This window comes from Sapajus apella, unplaced genomic scaffold (genome assembly GCF_009761245.1).
Source record: "Sapajus apella isolate SASKATOON/1434 unplaced genomic scaffold, GSC_monkey_1.0 scaffold26, whole genome shotgun sequence".
Taxonomy (NCBI): domain Eukaryota; kingdom Metazoa; phylum Chordata; class Mammalia; order Primates; family Cebidae; genus Sapajus; species Sapajus apella.
The window spans coordinates 195,973-211,153 of record NW_022436966.1 but is presented as its reverse complement, the minus strand read 5'-3'; the positions used below and the strand labels follow the sequence as shown (position 1 = coordinate 211,153).

The window sequence follows — 15,181 nt, the reverse complement described above, 5'->3', positions numbered from 1 at the left end:
GCTCTTCTGATCCCAGCTACTCAGGGGGCTGAGGCAGGAGAATCACTTGAACCCGGGAGGTAGAGTTTGCAGTGAGCCGAGATCATGCCACTGCATTCCATCCTGGAGTCAGAGCGAGACTCCATCTCAAAAAAAAAAAAAAAAAAAAAGTGATTGTTTTAACCTGTCTGAAGTCCCCGAAGAATCGGTATGAGCTTCCCTTTGTTTTATACAACTCAGAGCTTTCCTGGAACTGGGGTGGCTTGTCCGTCAGCATGTGTCAAAAGTATTTAAAGGCCAGAGTTTCAGCTGTAGCAACCTGAATCTGGGGATACAAATTAGGATAATGAATACGTAGACAAACAGCCAGGAAGAAACAGTTGAAAAAGGAGATACAGGGTTGTATAAGGACTTTTAAAAGCTTTTGTGTATGCTGAGAGATAGAGAAGGTTATGTACATGCCTAGGATTGGATTCCTTCTCAGAAAGGCTTAAGAAGACCCTAAGCTTCAACCACCAGCTGACGTTCAGGCTCTGCCTGAGTAGGATGTGAAAGCTAAGACAGAGTTGTAAATGGCTTGGCCAACTTTTGACTGAGTGTCCCAACACAGAGCAAAAAAAACTGGGAGTGTTTTTGTTTTTTCTTTCCTATTACATTTTTTCTTTTCTTGGCTGCAGGTGTTTAAGGAAACTGTCAAAACGGTAGTTGACCCTGAAGCTAAGGGAGTACAGACTTCAGTTCCATACACAACAAAGAATAGAAGCTTTACAAAATAGTAAGTCACTAAACAAACAATAGCTTACAACAAGCAGTAACAGCAAACTCCAGGGAAGGGGGCGAATCCAGTATCCAGAGTTGTCACATTATAATATTCAGTATGTCCAGTTTTCAACAAATGATAAGGCATGCAAAGAAATAAAAAAGTGTGACTCATTCAGAGGAAAAAGGAGAAATTAATGGAACTATCCCTGAGGAAGCCCAGCTTAAATGTACTAAAGAGCTAAACAAAACCATTGTCAAAGAACTAGAGGAAACGAAGAAAAGGATTTCTCACCAAAAAGAAGTATCAACAAACAGATAGAAATTATAAAAAGGGAGACAACTAGAAATTCTGCAGCTGAAAAGTACAATAACAAATTAAAAATTCATTACAGGGGTTCAGTAGCAGATTTGAGTAGTCTGAACAAATAATCAGTGAACTTTAAGAAAGGCCAATTGATTTATTCATTTGAGGAGCAGAAAGAGAAAAGAATAAAGAAAATGAACAGGGCCATTAAGACATCCCCAAACATACCAACATATGCCTTATGGGATTCTTAAGGGAAAAGAGAGAGAGAAAAGGGCAGAAATAACATTTGAAGAAATAATGGTTGAAAACTTCCCTAATTTGATGAAAAATGTGTTAATGAACTCCAAATGGGTTAAACTCAGAGACTCACCATGACACATTATAGTCAAATTGTTAAATCCTTAGCATAGTTGTTGGCTGTATTAGTAGAAGTATACTTTACCTAATTAAGTCAGCTTTAACCGATTTTTTTTAAAATTTGATTTTGATGTTATAAAATACAAAGCTGTGAGCTTCTTACAAAGTTACTCCTGCCATAAATACTGTGATAATTTATACATTAAAAAATTTGAGACAACTATTTTTTTAAAACAAAGGTTTTCAAAAGCTTATTGTTCTTTTAAGTAAGTTTTATATCACATCTAGAAAGTAGATGTTTACTTTTTAGTGCTTGTCGACTGTGTGTTTGTGTGTGTGTGTCTTTGTACTGGTTTATGTGACAGTGAAGAATTAATTTCTGTTTTGGTTTGTTACATGAAGTCTTTGACGTGTTTTTGTTTGTTTGAGACAGGGTCTTGCTCGTCGCCCAGGCTGGTATAGTGGCCGGATCATAGCTCACTGCAATGTCCACCTCCCGAGCTCAAGCTATCTTTCCACCTCACTCTCTCAAAGTGCCTGATATTACTGGTGTGAGCCACTGCACCTGGCTGGTGTGTCATTAAGCTGGACAATGAGAGAATAATATAACCTGATAAAACTCATATAGATTTGTTGAGAAGAGAGAACTTTAATTGTGAAATAGTCTCTGGAAATTAGTAAAAGACATATTTTAGCTAACCAGTAATTTCATAACATCTTTATCTCAGTATAATTTACTGTAATACCATAAGGTTCACCCATTTTAAAGTGGAGTTTGTTTACAGAATTTTACAATAACATAATTTTAGAACTTTGTTATTCTCCCCTCTCCCCCAATTCCCTACTCCTAAGCAAACACCAGTCCACTTTCTCTCCCTATGGATTTGCCAATTCTGGATATGTCATATTAATAGAATTGTATGTGATCTTTTGTGACTGCCTTCTTTTACTTAGAATAATGTTTTCAAGAGTCATTCATGGTATGTTGTAGCTCGAATCAGTACTTCATCCCTTTTTATTGCCAAATTATATTTCATTGTATAGATGTTTTGTTTATTAATTAGTTGGTAGATGTTTGGATTTTCCACTCTGGCCATTCAGGGCTGCTATGAACATAGTAAGTGTTTATGTGTTACAGTGGATGTTTCCTTTCTCTGGGATATATACCTAAGAGTAGAATTACTGGGACATACATGGTAACTCCATGTTTAACATGTTGAGGAACTTCTAAACTTTTTTCTGAAGTAGCTGCACTGTTTACATTCCCATGAGCAGTGCATGACGGTTTCAGTTTCTCCATATCCTTTCCAGCATTTGTTATTTTCTGTCTTTTTGATTATAGCCATTCTGGTTGGGTATTAAGGGGTATTTATTCATCCAGATTGTTTTATGTAACAGTTTTTCTTTTTTATTGATCTGTAGTATTCCACAGTATGAATGCACCACAGTTTAAATATTCACTATTGAAGAACACTTTGGTTGTTTTCTAGTTTTTGGCTTTATCAATACAGCTGTTGTAAACATTCATGTGCAAGGTTTTGTGTGAATATGTCTTTGTTTCTGTGGGATAAATGCCCAGGATTGCAGTTGCTGGGTCATATGGTAGTTGCATGTTTAGTTTTTTGAAAGACAGCCCACACCTTTTTTCCAGGGTGGTTATTTCATTTACATTCCCACCAGCAGTGTATGAGTAATCCATCTTCTACATATCCTCACCAGCATTTGATACTGTCACTATCTTTATTCTAGCCATTCTAATAGGTATGTAGTGATATCTTATTAAGGTTTTAAATTACATTTCCTTAATGGTTTTTGATGTTGCGTGTTTTTTCCTATCTCTGTTTCCAATCCCTGTATCCTGTTAAGTGAAATGTCTATCTCTTTTGCCCATTTTCTAATTGGATTGTCTTTTATTTTTCCTTTTTACTGTTGTGGGTTCTTTATATAGGTTAGATGTAAGTCTAGCAGATACAAGACCTTTATTGGATATGAGGTTTGCAAATATTTTCTTTCAACCCGTAGCTGGGAGAGAGAGGGGCATTTCATTTTGCTGGATAGTCTAGGCTCCCCTAGACTTTCACTGATACCACAAGGGAGGGATAGTGCTTTATCAGCCAGCAGAGATGAAAGTAAGTCCTAGGGTCCTCACTTGGCCTTTGCTAGTGTAGTTGTGAGTGGGGCTAGTTTTTTCTGTGGTGGTTGGCTCAAGTAGAATGCTTATTACTTAAAAGTATTCTCTTTTGCTGGGCTTCACCTCTACTGTTTTTTAGCTAGGGAGAAAAGCTTTTTTTCTTTTTCTTTTTCTTTTTTTTTGTCTGTGCCCACTGTTTCTTGGTTGTGGACTTCTTCAGCTCTAAGTCTGTATATGTGAGAGAAAAAGAAAACCCAGGGATTGCACCATAGTATAATTCCTCAGGTCCCTAGATGACTAGCTGGTCTGCCTTCTTCTCTACATCTTTCAGATTCTTCTTACGTTTGTTTTATATATATTGTCCAGGGGACTTCATTTTACTTAGCAGGAAGAATAGGGAAAAGTACATCTGGCCAGGCATGGTGGCTCATGCCTGTAATCCCAGCACTTTGGGAGGCTGGGGCAGGAGGATCCCTTGAACCCAGGAGTTGGAGACCAGCCTAGGCAATAAAGTGAGACTCAGTCACTACAAAAATAAAAATAAGACAATTAGCCCTGTGTAGTGGCATGTGCCTGTTGACCCACCTATCCAGGAGGCTGAGGTGGCAGGATCACCTGAGCCTGAGAGGTCAAGGCTTCAGTGATAGTGCCACTGCACTCCAGCCTGGGTGACACCAGCAAGACCCTCTCTTAAGAAGAGAAGAGAAATAAAGATGTCACAGGAACCTTGGACAGTTGCTTTGCAATCTGGAAACCGCTGTGGCCAGTGGCACCTTCTGCCTGTGTATTGCTCACACTCGCTGGGCATGTTCTGCCCACTCAGCCTGGCAGGCTGCTCTACTGTCCTGGATCCCACACCTGCCAAGTGTGAGCCAGGCATGGAGTGGTGAGGGGTGGGTGGGCAAGCAAGCAAGTGTGGGGTCTAGCCACTGCACACAGCCTGACTGCTGTGCTGGGGCAGGCAGCTCCAGGCGCTGGCACTGGTGGGCTTCACACGAGGCTGCGGTGGGACCAGATGTACTGCATGCAGCTTCTGCTGTGGGAACCCACATCTGGGCAAGGGCAACATGGTGGCACCCAGAAGCTTGGAGACACCAGAAACCACAAAACCCCAAGAGGGTGTCATAGTCCTGGCTCAGGGTCTCCCTAGGTCTGGGCTTCCTGAAAGGTTGCAGCTCTTCTCTCCTTGTTGCCTGCCACATGGCAGGTGGGGAAGGGGGTATGTTTCAGCCCTGTTTGTGTTATAGCTCTTTTAGTCCCACCATTTGGTGGGTCCTGAGTTCTTGTTCTACATCTAGGAAGAAAGGTATGTGGACAAGTGGAGGGTGAGCAAGGCGGAGAGGCGCTTCATCAAGTGGCAGAACAGTTTTCAGGAGACCCAAAAGGGGTGGTTCCTGTCTGCAGGCAGGTCATCCCTACAAGTGTCCAGCCCTCAGTGGAGAGGAGAACTCAGAGTGGGTAGCTCATATATGCAGGCAGGTCATCCCATTGCCTGTGCAGCCTTCAGCAGAGAGGAGACCTGGAATGGGTAGCTCCTACCTGCATGCAGATTGTCCCATCACCTGTGCAACCTTCGGTGGACAGGAGACCCAGAGTGGGTAGCTCCATCTGCAGGCAGATCATTCCATTGTCTCTACAAGTCTGGCTGAGTCCATGGTTTGGTTTGTTTGTTTGTTTGTTTGTTTATATTTTATTTTATTGCACCGTAGGTTCGGGGGTACATGTGAAGAACATGCAGGATTGTTGCATAGGTACATACATGGCAATGTGGTTTGCTGCCTCCATCCCCATCACCTATATCTGGCATTACTCCCCATGTAATCCCTCCCCAACTCCCTACCCCACTCTGTCCCTCCCCGGGTCCCCCCCCAAGAGACCTCAGTGTGTGATGCTCCCCTCCCTGTGTCCATGTGTTCTCATTTTTCACCACCCGCCTATGAGTGAGAGCAAGCGGTGTTTGATTTTCTGTTCTTGTGTCAGTTTGCTGAGAATGATGGTTTCCAGGTTCATCCATGTCCCTACAAAGGACATGAACCTCATGGTTTTTGATGGCTGCATAGTATTCCATGGTGTATATGTGCCACATTTTCCCTGTCCAGTCTATCATCAGTGGGCATTTGGGTTCGTTCCAAGTCTTTGCTATTGTAAAGAGTGCTGCAGTGATCATATGTGTGCATATATCTTTATAATAGAATGGTTTATAATCCTTTGGATGTATACCCAGTAATGGAATTGCTGGATCAAATGGAATTTCTATGTCTAGGTCCTTGAGGAATTGCCACACTGTCTTCCACAATGGTTGAACGAATTTATACTCCCACCAACAGTGTAAAAGTGTTCCTATTTCTCCACATCCTCTTCACCATCTGTTGTCTCCAGATTTTTTAATGATCACCATTCTAACTGGCATCAGGTGGTATCTCAATGTAGTTTTGATTTGCATTTCTCTAATGACGAGTGATGATGAGCATTTTTTCATATGTTTGTTGGCCTCATGTATGTCTTCTTTTGTAAAGTATCTGTTCATGTCCTTTGCCCACTTTTGAATGGGCAAACTCCATAGCTTCTGCACAGCAAAACAAACAGTCACTAGAGTGAACTGGCAACCAACAGAATGGGAAAAAATTTTTGCAATCTACCCATCTGACAAAGGGCTAATATCCAGAATCTACAAAGAACTAAAACAGATTTACAAGAAAAAAAGCCCATTCAAGAGTGGGCAAAGGACACACTTCTTCCTTTCCTAAGTGAATACCCTTTATTTCTTTCTCTTGCCTGATTTCTCTGGCTAGAACCTCCAATACTCTGTTGAACAGAAGTGGTGAGAGAGGGCATCTTTGTCTAGTGCCAGGTTTCAAAGGGAATGCTTCCAGTTTTTGCCCATTCAGTAGGATAATGGCTGTGGGTTTGTTGTAAATAGCTTTTATTATTTTGAGATACGTTCTGTCGATGCCTAGTTTATTGAGAGTTTTTAGCATAAAGGGCTGTTGAATTTTGTCGAAGGCCTTGTCTGCATCTATTGAGATAATCATGTGGTTTTTGTTTTTGGTTTTGTTTATGTGGTAAATTATGTTTATAGACCTGCGTTTGCTGAACCAGCCTTGCATCCCTGGGATGAAGCCTACTTGATTGTGATGGATAAGCTTTTTGATGTGCTGTTGCAATCGGTTTGCCAGTATTTTATTGAAGATTTTTGCATCTATGTTCATCACGGATATTGGCCTGAAGTTTTCTTTTCTTGTTGAGTCTCTGCTGGGTTTTGGTATCAGGATGATGTTGGTTTCATAAAATGGTTTGGGAAGGATTCCGTCTTTTCGGATTGTTTAGAATAGTTTCAGAAGGAGTGGTACCAGCTCCTCTTTGTATGCCTGGTAGAATTCAGCTGTGAACCCATCTGGGGTTTTTTGGTTGGTGGGACTGGCCGAGCTGGATCACCTGGCTCCCTGTTTCAGTCCCCCTTTTTTTTCAGTTGAACAGGCGACTCTGCCTCCCAGGTGTTCCAGTTGCCAGTTGAAACGGTGCCCGGATTTGCGTGAGTTTTTGTGAGGAGACCCGCTGCGCCAGCTGAAACAGCCGCGCTGGAGACTCATGGTGTTTTTTTGCCCAGGAATCTCCTGGTCTATGAGCAGTAAAAATTCGTTTCGAAATGTGGTGATCACTCACCCTCTGTGTTTTCGCTGGGAACTGCAATTCAGAGCTGCTCCTATTCAGCCATCTCGGATTGTCCTGAATCCTTGGTTTTCTTGGGCTTTAGAGGGGAGGAGGTGCTTGCCAACTGGTCCATGGGCAGGCCCAGAAAAAGCACCATAAGTTCTCACTCCTGTCATCGGAACTGGCAGCCCTTCAAGCAATTCCTAGCTTAAAGGTAGGGCTTCACCAGTGACCTGCCCCTTTCTGCCCAGTAGCTCGTCTGCCATCACTCTGCCATCTGTGGTGCCTGTGGTACTCAGGCTGTTCATGTCAAGGGGTTACCTGCAGACCCACTGTGAGCTGCGCTCAGCCCTCCTGCCTCCTGCAACTTCCCTCCTGTGCTCGTTTGTGCCTGGTGTCTGCAGGAGGTGGAGGTGGCAGGGGCTGGCGTGTCAGTGCTGCGCAAACTATGTGCACATCTGGCTGAGTCACAACACTGCCTAGGCTTAGCCTCAACTTTGCTCTGAAATTGGAGCGGGGACCAGGAGTGGGGAGAGGCCAGGCAGTGGGAACAGGCTCTTCTGAGCTTGTAGGGGCAGGGGGAGTTCCCAGGTCCCCAAGTGCGCAAGGGTGCCTGGGTCCACAGTTGTGTCTGGGTGGCTGCAGCTGTGCCTATGAGGGTGGGGCTCCCACCCCTCCAACTCAGAAGGGAGTGGGGCTTCTGCCTGTTCCCCGCTCCCACCAGCTCGGTAGAGCAAGCATCCTCAGCTGCTCCTCCCCCACTGTAGCTGGCATCATGGCAGCAGCCACTCAAGATGGGATGCCACTGCCATCAAAAGCACATCTACTCAATCACTTGGAGAGATGCAGCATAATTTAAAATATTTTTATCTGAAATCAGATGTCGCTATATCATCAAATAGAATGTCAACTTATAATGACTTTATAGGTAAAACATAGAAACCTCAAAAAATGTTACATGTATGGTAGCTTTGAGTACTGGTCCTATGCCCCAGGAAACAAGATCTTGGTTTTTTTTTTTCCTCCCTTATTCTTACACAGAGGTAAAATATTAGGATCTAGGTCAAGCTTCTGTAGTAGCCAAACATACAGTGGCTCAAATAAGGTAGAATTTTATTTTTTCATGTCACTGTTCATGTTAGGAAAGTGAGCTCTGCCCTTGGTGTCATCCAGGGACCCAAGCTGGCTGGAAAACTAAGCTGTCCTTACGCATGACTTCCAAGGTTATTCCATACATTCTTATTTTCAGCAGGTGAGAAAAGTAGTGATGATAGTGGTAGTCATATTGGGGGAACATGCAGGTCAAGAATTTGATTTTAAGGACAGGAAGCAGAAGTTGTACTTGATGCTTTTGTTCATATCCCATTGGCCTCAACCTAGTCATGTGGTCACAAGTAGCTGCAGAAGAAACGGGAAATGTCCCCCATTTGGTGGCTATGTAGCCCGCCAAAATTTGAATAAGGGATTTCTATTATTAAAGATGGGAATACTTACTGGTGGACAATAGTAATCTTTGGTGTTTACTTTGTGGAAAATTTTTAGAAGAACTCTCTGAGTGGTCTTAATCATTGTGAGTGATTTTATTCTGTAGTTAACTGTCTTTTTTTCTTGCTGTACTCTTTGGCCTGTTATATTATAAATGAGTGACATGACCTTCATGGTCCAGTCTTAGCATGAGTATAAAACTTATTTGTGTATAACTACTTGGACTGCTTCAAGTAAGAACCTGTTTGTTTATATCTTGTAGGGTTTTCAGAGTCCACGGGGAATGGGATGCAAGCCAGAAGCTGTATGTAGTCATATTATTATTCAGAGCCATGAAAAAGGATGTTTCCGGACTCTAACTTCTGAACAACCACAACTAGATAGCCACCCTTGTGTTTTCAGATCTGCTGAACCCTCAGAAATGACCAGAGGACGGCAGAGCCCATCATCATGCAGAGCCAGGCACGTCAACCTTTCTGCACCCTTAGACCAGAACAACTCCCATTTCAAAGTTTGGAATTCCTTGCAGTTAAAAAATCATTCCCCATTTCAAAACTTTATACCTGATGAATTCAAAATCAGCAAAGGTCTTCGAATGCCATTCCATGAAAAGAAGGACCCTTGGCTGTCAGAATTAGTAGAACCTGCTTTTGTGCTACCTAAAGAAGTGGATTTTCATTCTTCATCACAAATGCCATCCCCAGAACCCATGAAAAATGTTACTACCTCCATTACTTTTTCATCTCACCGACATTCTAAAGGCATTTCCGATTCCTCTGTTGTTAAGGTTGGTGTCACTGAAGGTAGCCAGTGTACTGGAGCATCTGTTGGGATATTTAATTCTCATTTCACTGAAGACCAAAATCCTCCTAGAGATCTTAAGCAGAAAACCTCTTCCCCTTCATCATTTAAAATGCATAGTAATTCACCAGATAAAGAAGTGACTATTTTAGCAGAAGGTAGAAGGCAAAGCCAAAAATTATCTGTTGATTTTGAGCATTCTCTTCAAGAAGAAAAACCCTTAGAAAGATCAGATTTTACAGGCAGTCATTGTGAGCCCAGTACCACTGCAGATTGTAGCAATGTCAAGGAAATTCAAATTTCTGATAACCATACCCTTATTAGTAGGGGTAGACCAAGTTCCACCCTAGGAGTAAGCAGATCGAGTTCCAGACTAGGAGTAAAAGAGAAGAATGTAACTATAACTCCAGATCTTCCTTCTTGCATTTTTCTTGAACAACGAGAGCTCTTTGAACAAAGCAAAGCCCCACATGCAGATCACCATGTGAGGAAACACCAGTCTCCCTCTTCTCAACATCAGGATTATGTAGCTCCAGATCTTCCTTCTTGCATTTTTCTTGAACAACGAGAACTCTTTGAACAATGCAAAGTCCCACATGTAGATCATCAAATGAGAGAAAAACATTCTCCCCTTCCTCAAGGTCAGGATTCTGTAGCTTCAGACCTTCCTTCTCCCATTTCTCTTGAACAATGTCAAAGCAAAGCCCCAGGTGTAGATGACCAAATGAGAAAACACCATTTCCCCCTTCCTCAAGGTCAGGATTGTGTAGTAGAAAAGAATAATCAACATAAGCCTAAGTCACACATTTCTACTATAAATGTTGAAGCCAAGTTCAATAATGTTGTCTCCCAGTCAGCCCCAAATCACTATACATTAACAACATCTGCATCTACTCCTTCTTCAAATAGAAAAGCACTTTCTTGTGTTCGTATAACTCTTTGTCCCAAGACTTCTTCTAAGTTGGATAGTGGAACTTTAGATAAAAGATTTTATTCATTGGATGCTGCTTCTAAAGCAAGGATAAATAGTGAGTTTAACTTTGACTTACCTACTATATCTTCGAGATCACTGGAACCAACCTCCAAATTACTGACCAGTAAACCTGTAGCACAGGATCAAGAATCTTTAGGTTTTCTAGGACCTAAATCTTCACTGGATTTCCAAGCCGTGCAGCCTTCTCTTCCAGACAGTAACACTATTACTCAGGACCTGAAAACCATACCTTCTCAAAATAGCCAGATAGTAACTTCAAGGCAAATACAAGTGAACATTTCAGATTTCGAAGGACATTCCTATCCAGAGGGGACTCCGGTATCTGCAGATCGGTGAGTCTCATTGTGATAAAAAGCAAGCTGGATGGACTTCGTTTAAAGGGTTTCAAATACTTAAGCAGATGTTGGTTCTTGGAGGAAGGGCTGTGTGATTTCTCTGAGTGGAGGTTGTGTCTGACTGATTACTAGAAGTCTTTCAAGGAATAAATATGTTAAGTAAAAGAGAACGTATGACAGTAACATGTTTATACTTTCAGAGGGTTTTTGGCAAGACTTGACTTCAAGTGTTTTAAAAAATTGAATGACTGCAAAAATCTTTGGTCATCCAATGATACAATTACTAGCTTCTTATTTACTGTGTTGGACATATGCTGAAGGTCTCCTTTGGAGGTTGCACACACGTATGTGGGGGCTTGCCCGCTCTCTCTCTTCCTCTCTCTCTCCCCTCTCTCTCTTTCTCTCTCCTCCAGCTCTGGGTTCCATTTCATGACTTCCCTCAAATATTTAGCATTTACAAAGAAAGTAGCTTTGCAGTGGAAAATCCTTGCAGATACCACTTTAGTCAAATGATGATTAGCATCACCAGCAAAACAACATAATGTGCTCCCTGATATGATGCCCCACTTCATAGTGTATTGTAGGAAAGGAAACCCAATTCAGGGATAAGTCCATTAGATTTATATTATTCAGCCTAATTTTAGCACTTTGGCATTAATTCAGTTTGACTTTAATGAGCCTTTTACTGATACCTTATAGTTGAAGAGGCATTATACCACAGTGGAGAGCACTGGGCTTGGAAAGGAGGAAGAGAGAAATGTTTATTCATCATCCACATGCGGTAGTAGTCATGGCAGTGAGTCATGGCAATGAGGAACTTATATTTGCTGTCTTCTCATGATGATCCTATTAAGCAGGTGATGAGATCTCTTATTTTCCTACTGGGAAATGGAGATACTAACTGCTACTTGTGCCAAAAGATATTGTTTGTAGGTTGGATAAAAGGCATTCAAATGCAGTCTGTTTAATCAAAGCAAGGTCTTGTTCCCTTACACAGTACTCTGTCCCAGAATTTGACCCCTACTTCCAACTCTTCTTCCAGTCACAATGCTAAACAACTTATTTAATATCTTTGGCACTCATATGTAGAAGGAAAGGGGTAGAATGCTTAAAAATCCCTTACAGCTCTAAAAGTTAGGGATTGAGATAGTAGATTGGGGCAAAAAACAAGGTAAAGCTCTGATTTCAGTGTTATAAATATTAGAGTGCTATAGAGATCAGTACTGATACCTTTAAAAATTTTTTTTCTTTGAGACAGAGTCTAGCTCTATCACCCAGGCCAGAGTGCAGGGTGTGATCTCTGTACACTGCAACCTCCTCCCCTTGGGTTCAAGCTATCCGCCTGCCTCAGCCTCTCGAATAGCTGGGACCAACTCTTGAGAGGTTAAATGCCAAATTATTGTAACTGCATACCTTAAAAATCAGATAAAGCTATGAATGAGAAGAAAATAATACATGATTACACATATATATTTATATATGTACTATATATGTATATATAGTTAGTATATGTATAATATACATAGTATATATATAATATACTATAGTATATATATACTATACTATAGTATATATAGAGTATATATACATTATACATAATATATACTATATATACATTATATAATTATATATGATATATACATAATATATAATCTATATATTATATATGATATATGCATAAATGTAATTGATATATCTAATATACACAATATATAATATATAGTGTATATAATTATATATTTAAATATATATATAATCAAATATATAATTATTTTATATATAGAATTATATATAATATATTACAATATATAATCTATAGATTATATTATGTATATATCATATAATATATAGATTATATATGATATATACATACATAGTATATATAATATATATTATAGATTATAAATATACTAATTAATGTATATATACACATTATAGTACTAAAATATGTACATAATATAAAATATATATAGTATATTTATATATACATATTTATATTTGCATATTTATATGTATATATTATATATGTATATGTATATATTTATATATAAATATGTCTTATGTATATATGTTATGTGTATGTAAATATATAATATCCATATATGTATATATTATATAGTATATATACATAATGTATACCTATATGTATATATAATATGTATACATACTATATAATATGTGTATATACCTATATATCATATATATGCATATATACATATATATGTATGCTGTACATAAGTGATTATTACACTAAGTATAAAATGATATAAGCATCCACCACAAATGTACATTCTGAACAAATGGCATTATTGTTCATCTAACAATATACATATGTATATATATAATATACATTATGTATAATATATACTATATATATTTGTTTATATTCATATATATCTATGGTATGTACATGTATACTATATATACATTAGTATATATGTATTTATAGTATACACTATGTATACATGTATATATAGTATACAATATAGTATACATGTATATATACTATATATGCTGTATATATATACTGTATATAGTGTATATATTCATGTATACTATATATAAGTATATATATTATGTACATATATGTATATAAACATATAGATATATGCATATATAGTATATATTGTATATATTGTAGACATGTATATGTAGTATACATGTATATTGTATATATAGCATACACTATATATAGTATACATGTATATACTATATATATGTACATATGTATATATGCAAATATATATATTATATAATGTATATGCCATATACACATATATGTATATATGTTTATATTACATTATATATACATGTATATTAGATGAACTAACAATAATGCCATTTGTTCAGTATGTACATTTGTAGTGGATGCTTATTTTATACTTAGTGTAATAAGCATAAATAGATATTATTACCTCAGTTTTGGATTTTAAAAACCTGAGACTTAGAGAAAATGTTTTGCCTGAGATCACATGGCTATTGAGCATTGGAGATGACATTTGAACCTAGGTTTGTCGAACTCCACAGTCCATAAATAATTCAAACTACACACAAACACACACAGATGCATAAAACATATATATAAGTATATATGTATAAAAGATATTTTAATGTTTTCATTTTGAGATAATTTGAGACTTACAGAGGAGTCGTAGAAATAGCACAGAGAGTTCCTGTATTAATTATGTAGTGCTATGTATTATGTTACCCTGAAATGTAGCAACTTAATAAATATCTGAAAATGTATGTAGGCCAAAAATCTAAATGTAGCTCTTTTGGGTACTTCAGTCTTAAGTTCTCTCACAGAGCTTTCCTGAGAGGATGTGCTTCAACACATGGCCATGGCTTTGGCCAGAGACATGGGCTTTTTGCTTCTGTAAGACACTCATAATATGACACCTAGTGAGGAAGTGAGGGGGCAGGAGAGGGTGCCGAAGGCAAAAGCCACAGTCTTCTTGTAGCCTACCCTTGGGTGTGACATCTCATCACCTCTGCTGCATTCTCTTCAATAGAAATAAGTCACTGTCTGCAGCTCTCACCCAAGGGTTGGGAGTTACATAAGGTCCTGAATACCAGGAGGTAGATGTCACTGGGGGATATCTTAGAGTTTGCCCATGTAACCTTTACTGAAGCTTTCATTTATGTTAATATCTTACCATAACATCATACCCATAAAATATGATTTTTTATCAAAATCAAAAACTATTCTTGGTATAAAATAAAACTATATAGTCTAACATTGATTTCACCAGGTTTTTCCACAAATGAACCTTTTTTTGTTTCAGATCCACCCCAGGATTCCATCTTGCATTTTAGTTGTCATGTCTTAGGCTCCTCCAATCTATGACCGTTTCCCAGTCTTTCCTTGTCTTTCATGACCATGACACTTTGAAGAGTGCTAATCAGTTATTTTCAAGAAGCTTCTTCAATTTAGCATTGTTCGATGTTTCAAGTTTAGACTAGTGTTATGCATTCTCAATACATCACAACAGAGAGCACATTATGTTGATATACATTACTGGTGATGTTAACCTTGCTTACTTGGCTAAAGTGGTATCTGCTGGGATTCTCCACTGTAAAGCTACTGTTTTTCCTTTGGAGGTACTAAACATTTGAGGGATATTTTGTTAGACTACACAAATAACCTGTTTAAACATTTACTAGTAATTTTTGCATTCATGAGTGGATCTTGGCTATAGCAGTTATTACTCTGCTGTTTTAATTCTTTTATGTCTTTCATCTCTTCTACATTTGTTAATTGGAATTCTTCTGTAAGGAGAATTGTTCTTCCCTCATTTATTCCACCCTAGGTTATTTACTTATATTAGTGCAGACTCATCAGTGTTCATTTCATCCTTTGGATTATAACTATATTATAA

The 15,181-nt window shown here is 38.8% G+C and overlaps 1 protein-coding gene across 4 annotated transcripts in view; it reads left to right on the top strand.

Moving 5' to 3' along the window:
• Positions 1-15,181, top strand: part of ALMS1 (ALMS1 centrosome and basal body associated protein) — a 212,740-nt gene that overhangs the window by 92,287 nt on the left and 105,272 nt on the right. For all 4 annotated transcript variants that reach the window (XM_032291715.1, XM_032291716.1, XM_032291714.1 and 1 more), the window contains exon 11: positions 8,935-10,799. In XM_032291715.1, the coding sequence (XP_032147606.1) occupies positions 8,935-10,799 (1,865 nt within the window). The remainder of the gene's footprint in view (positions 1-8,934; positions 10,800-15,181) is intronic.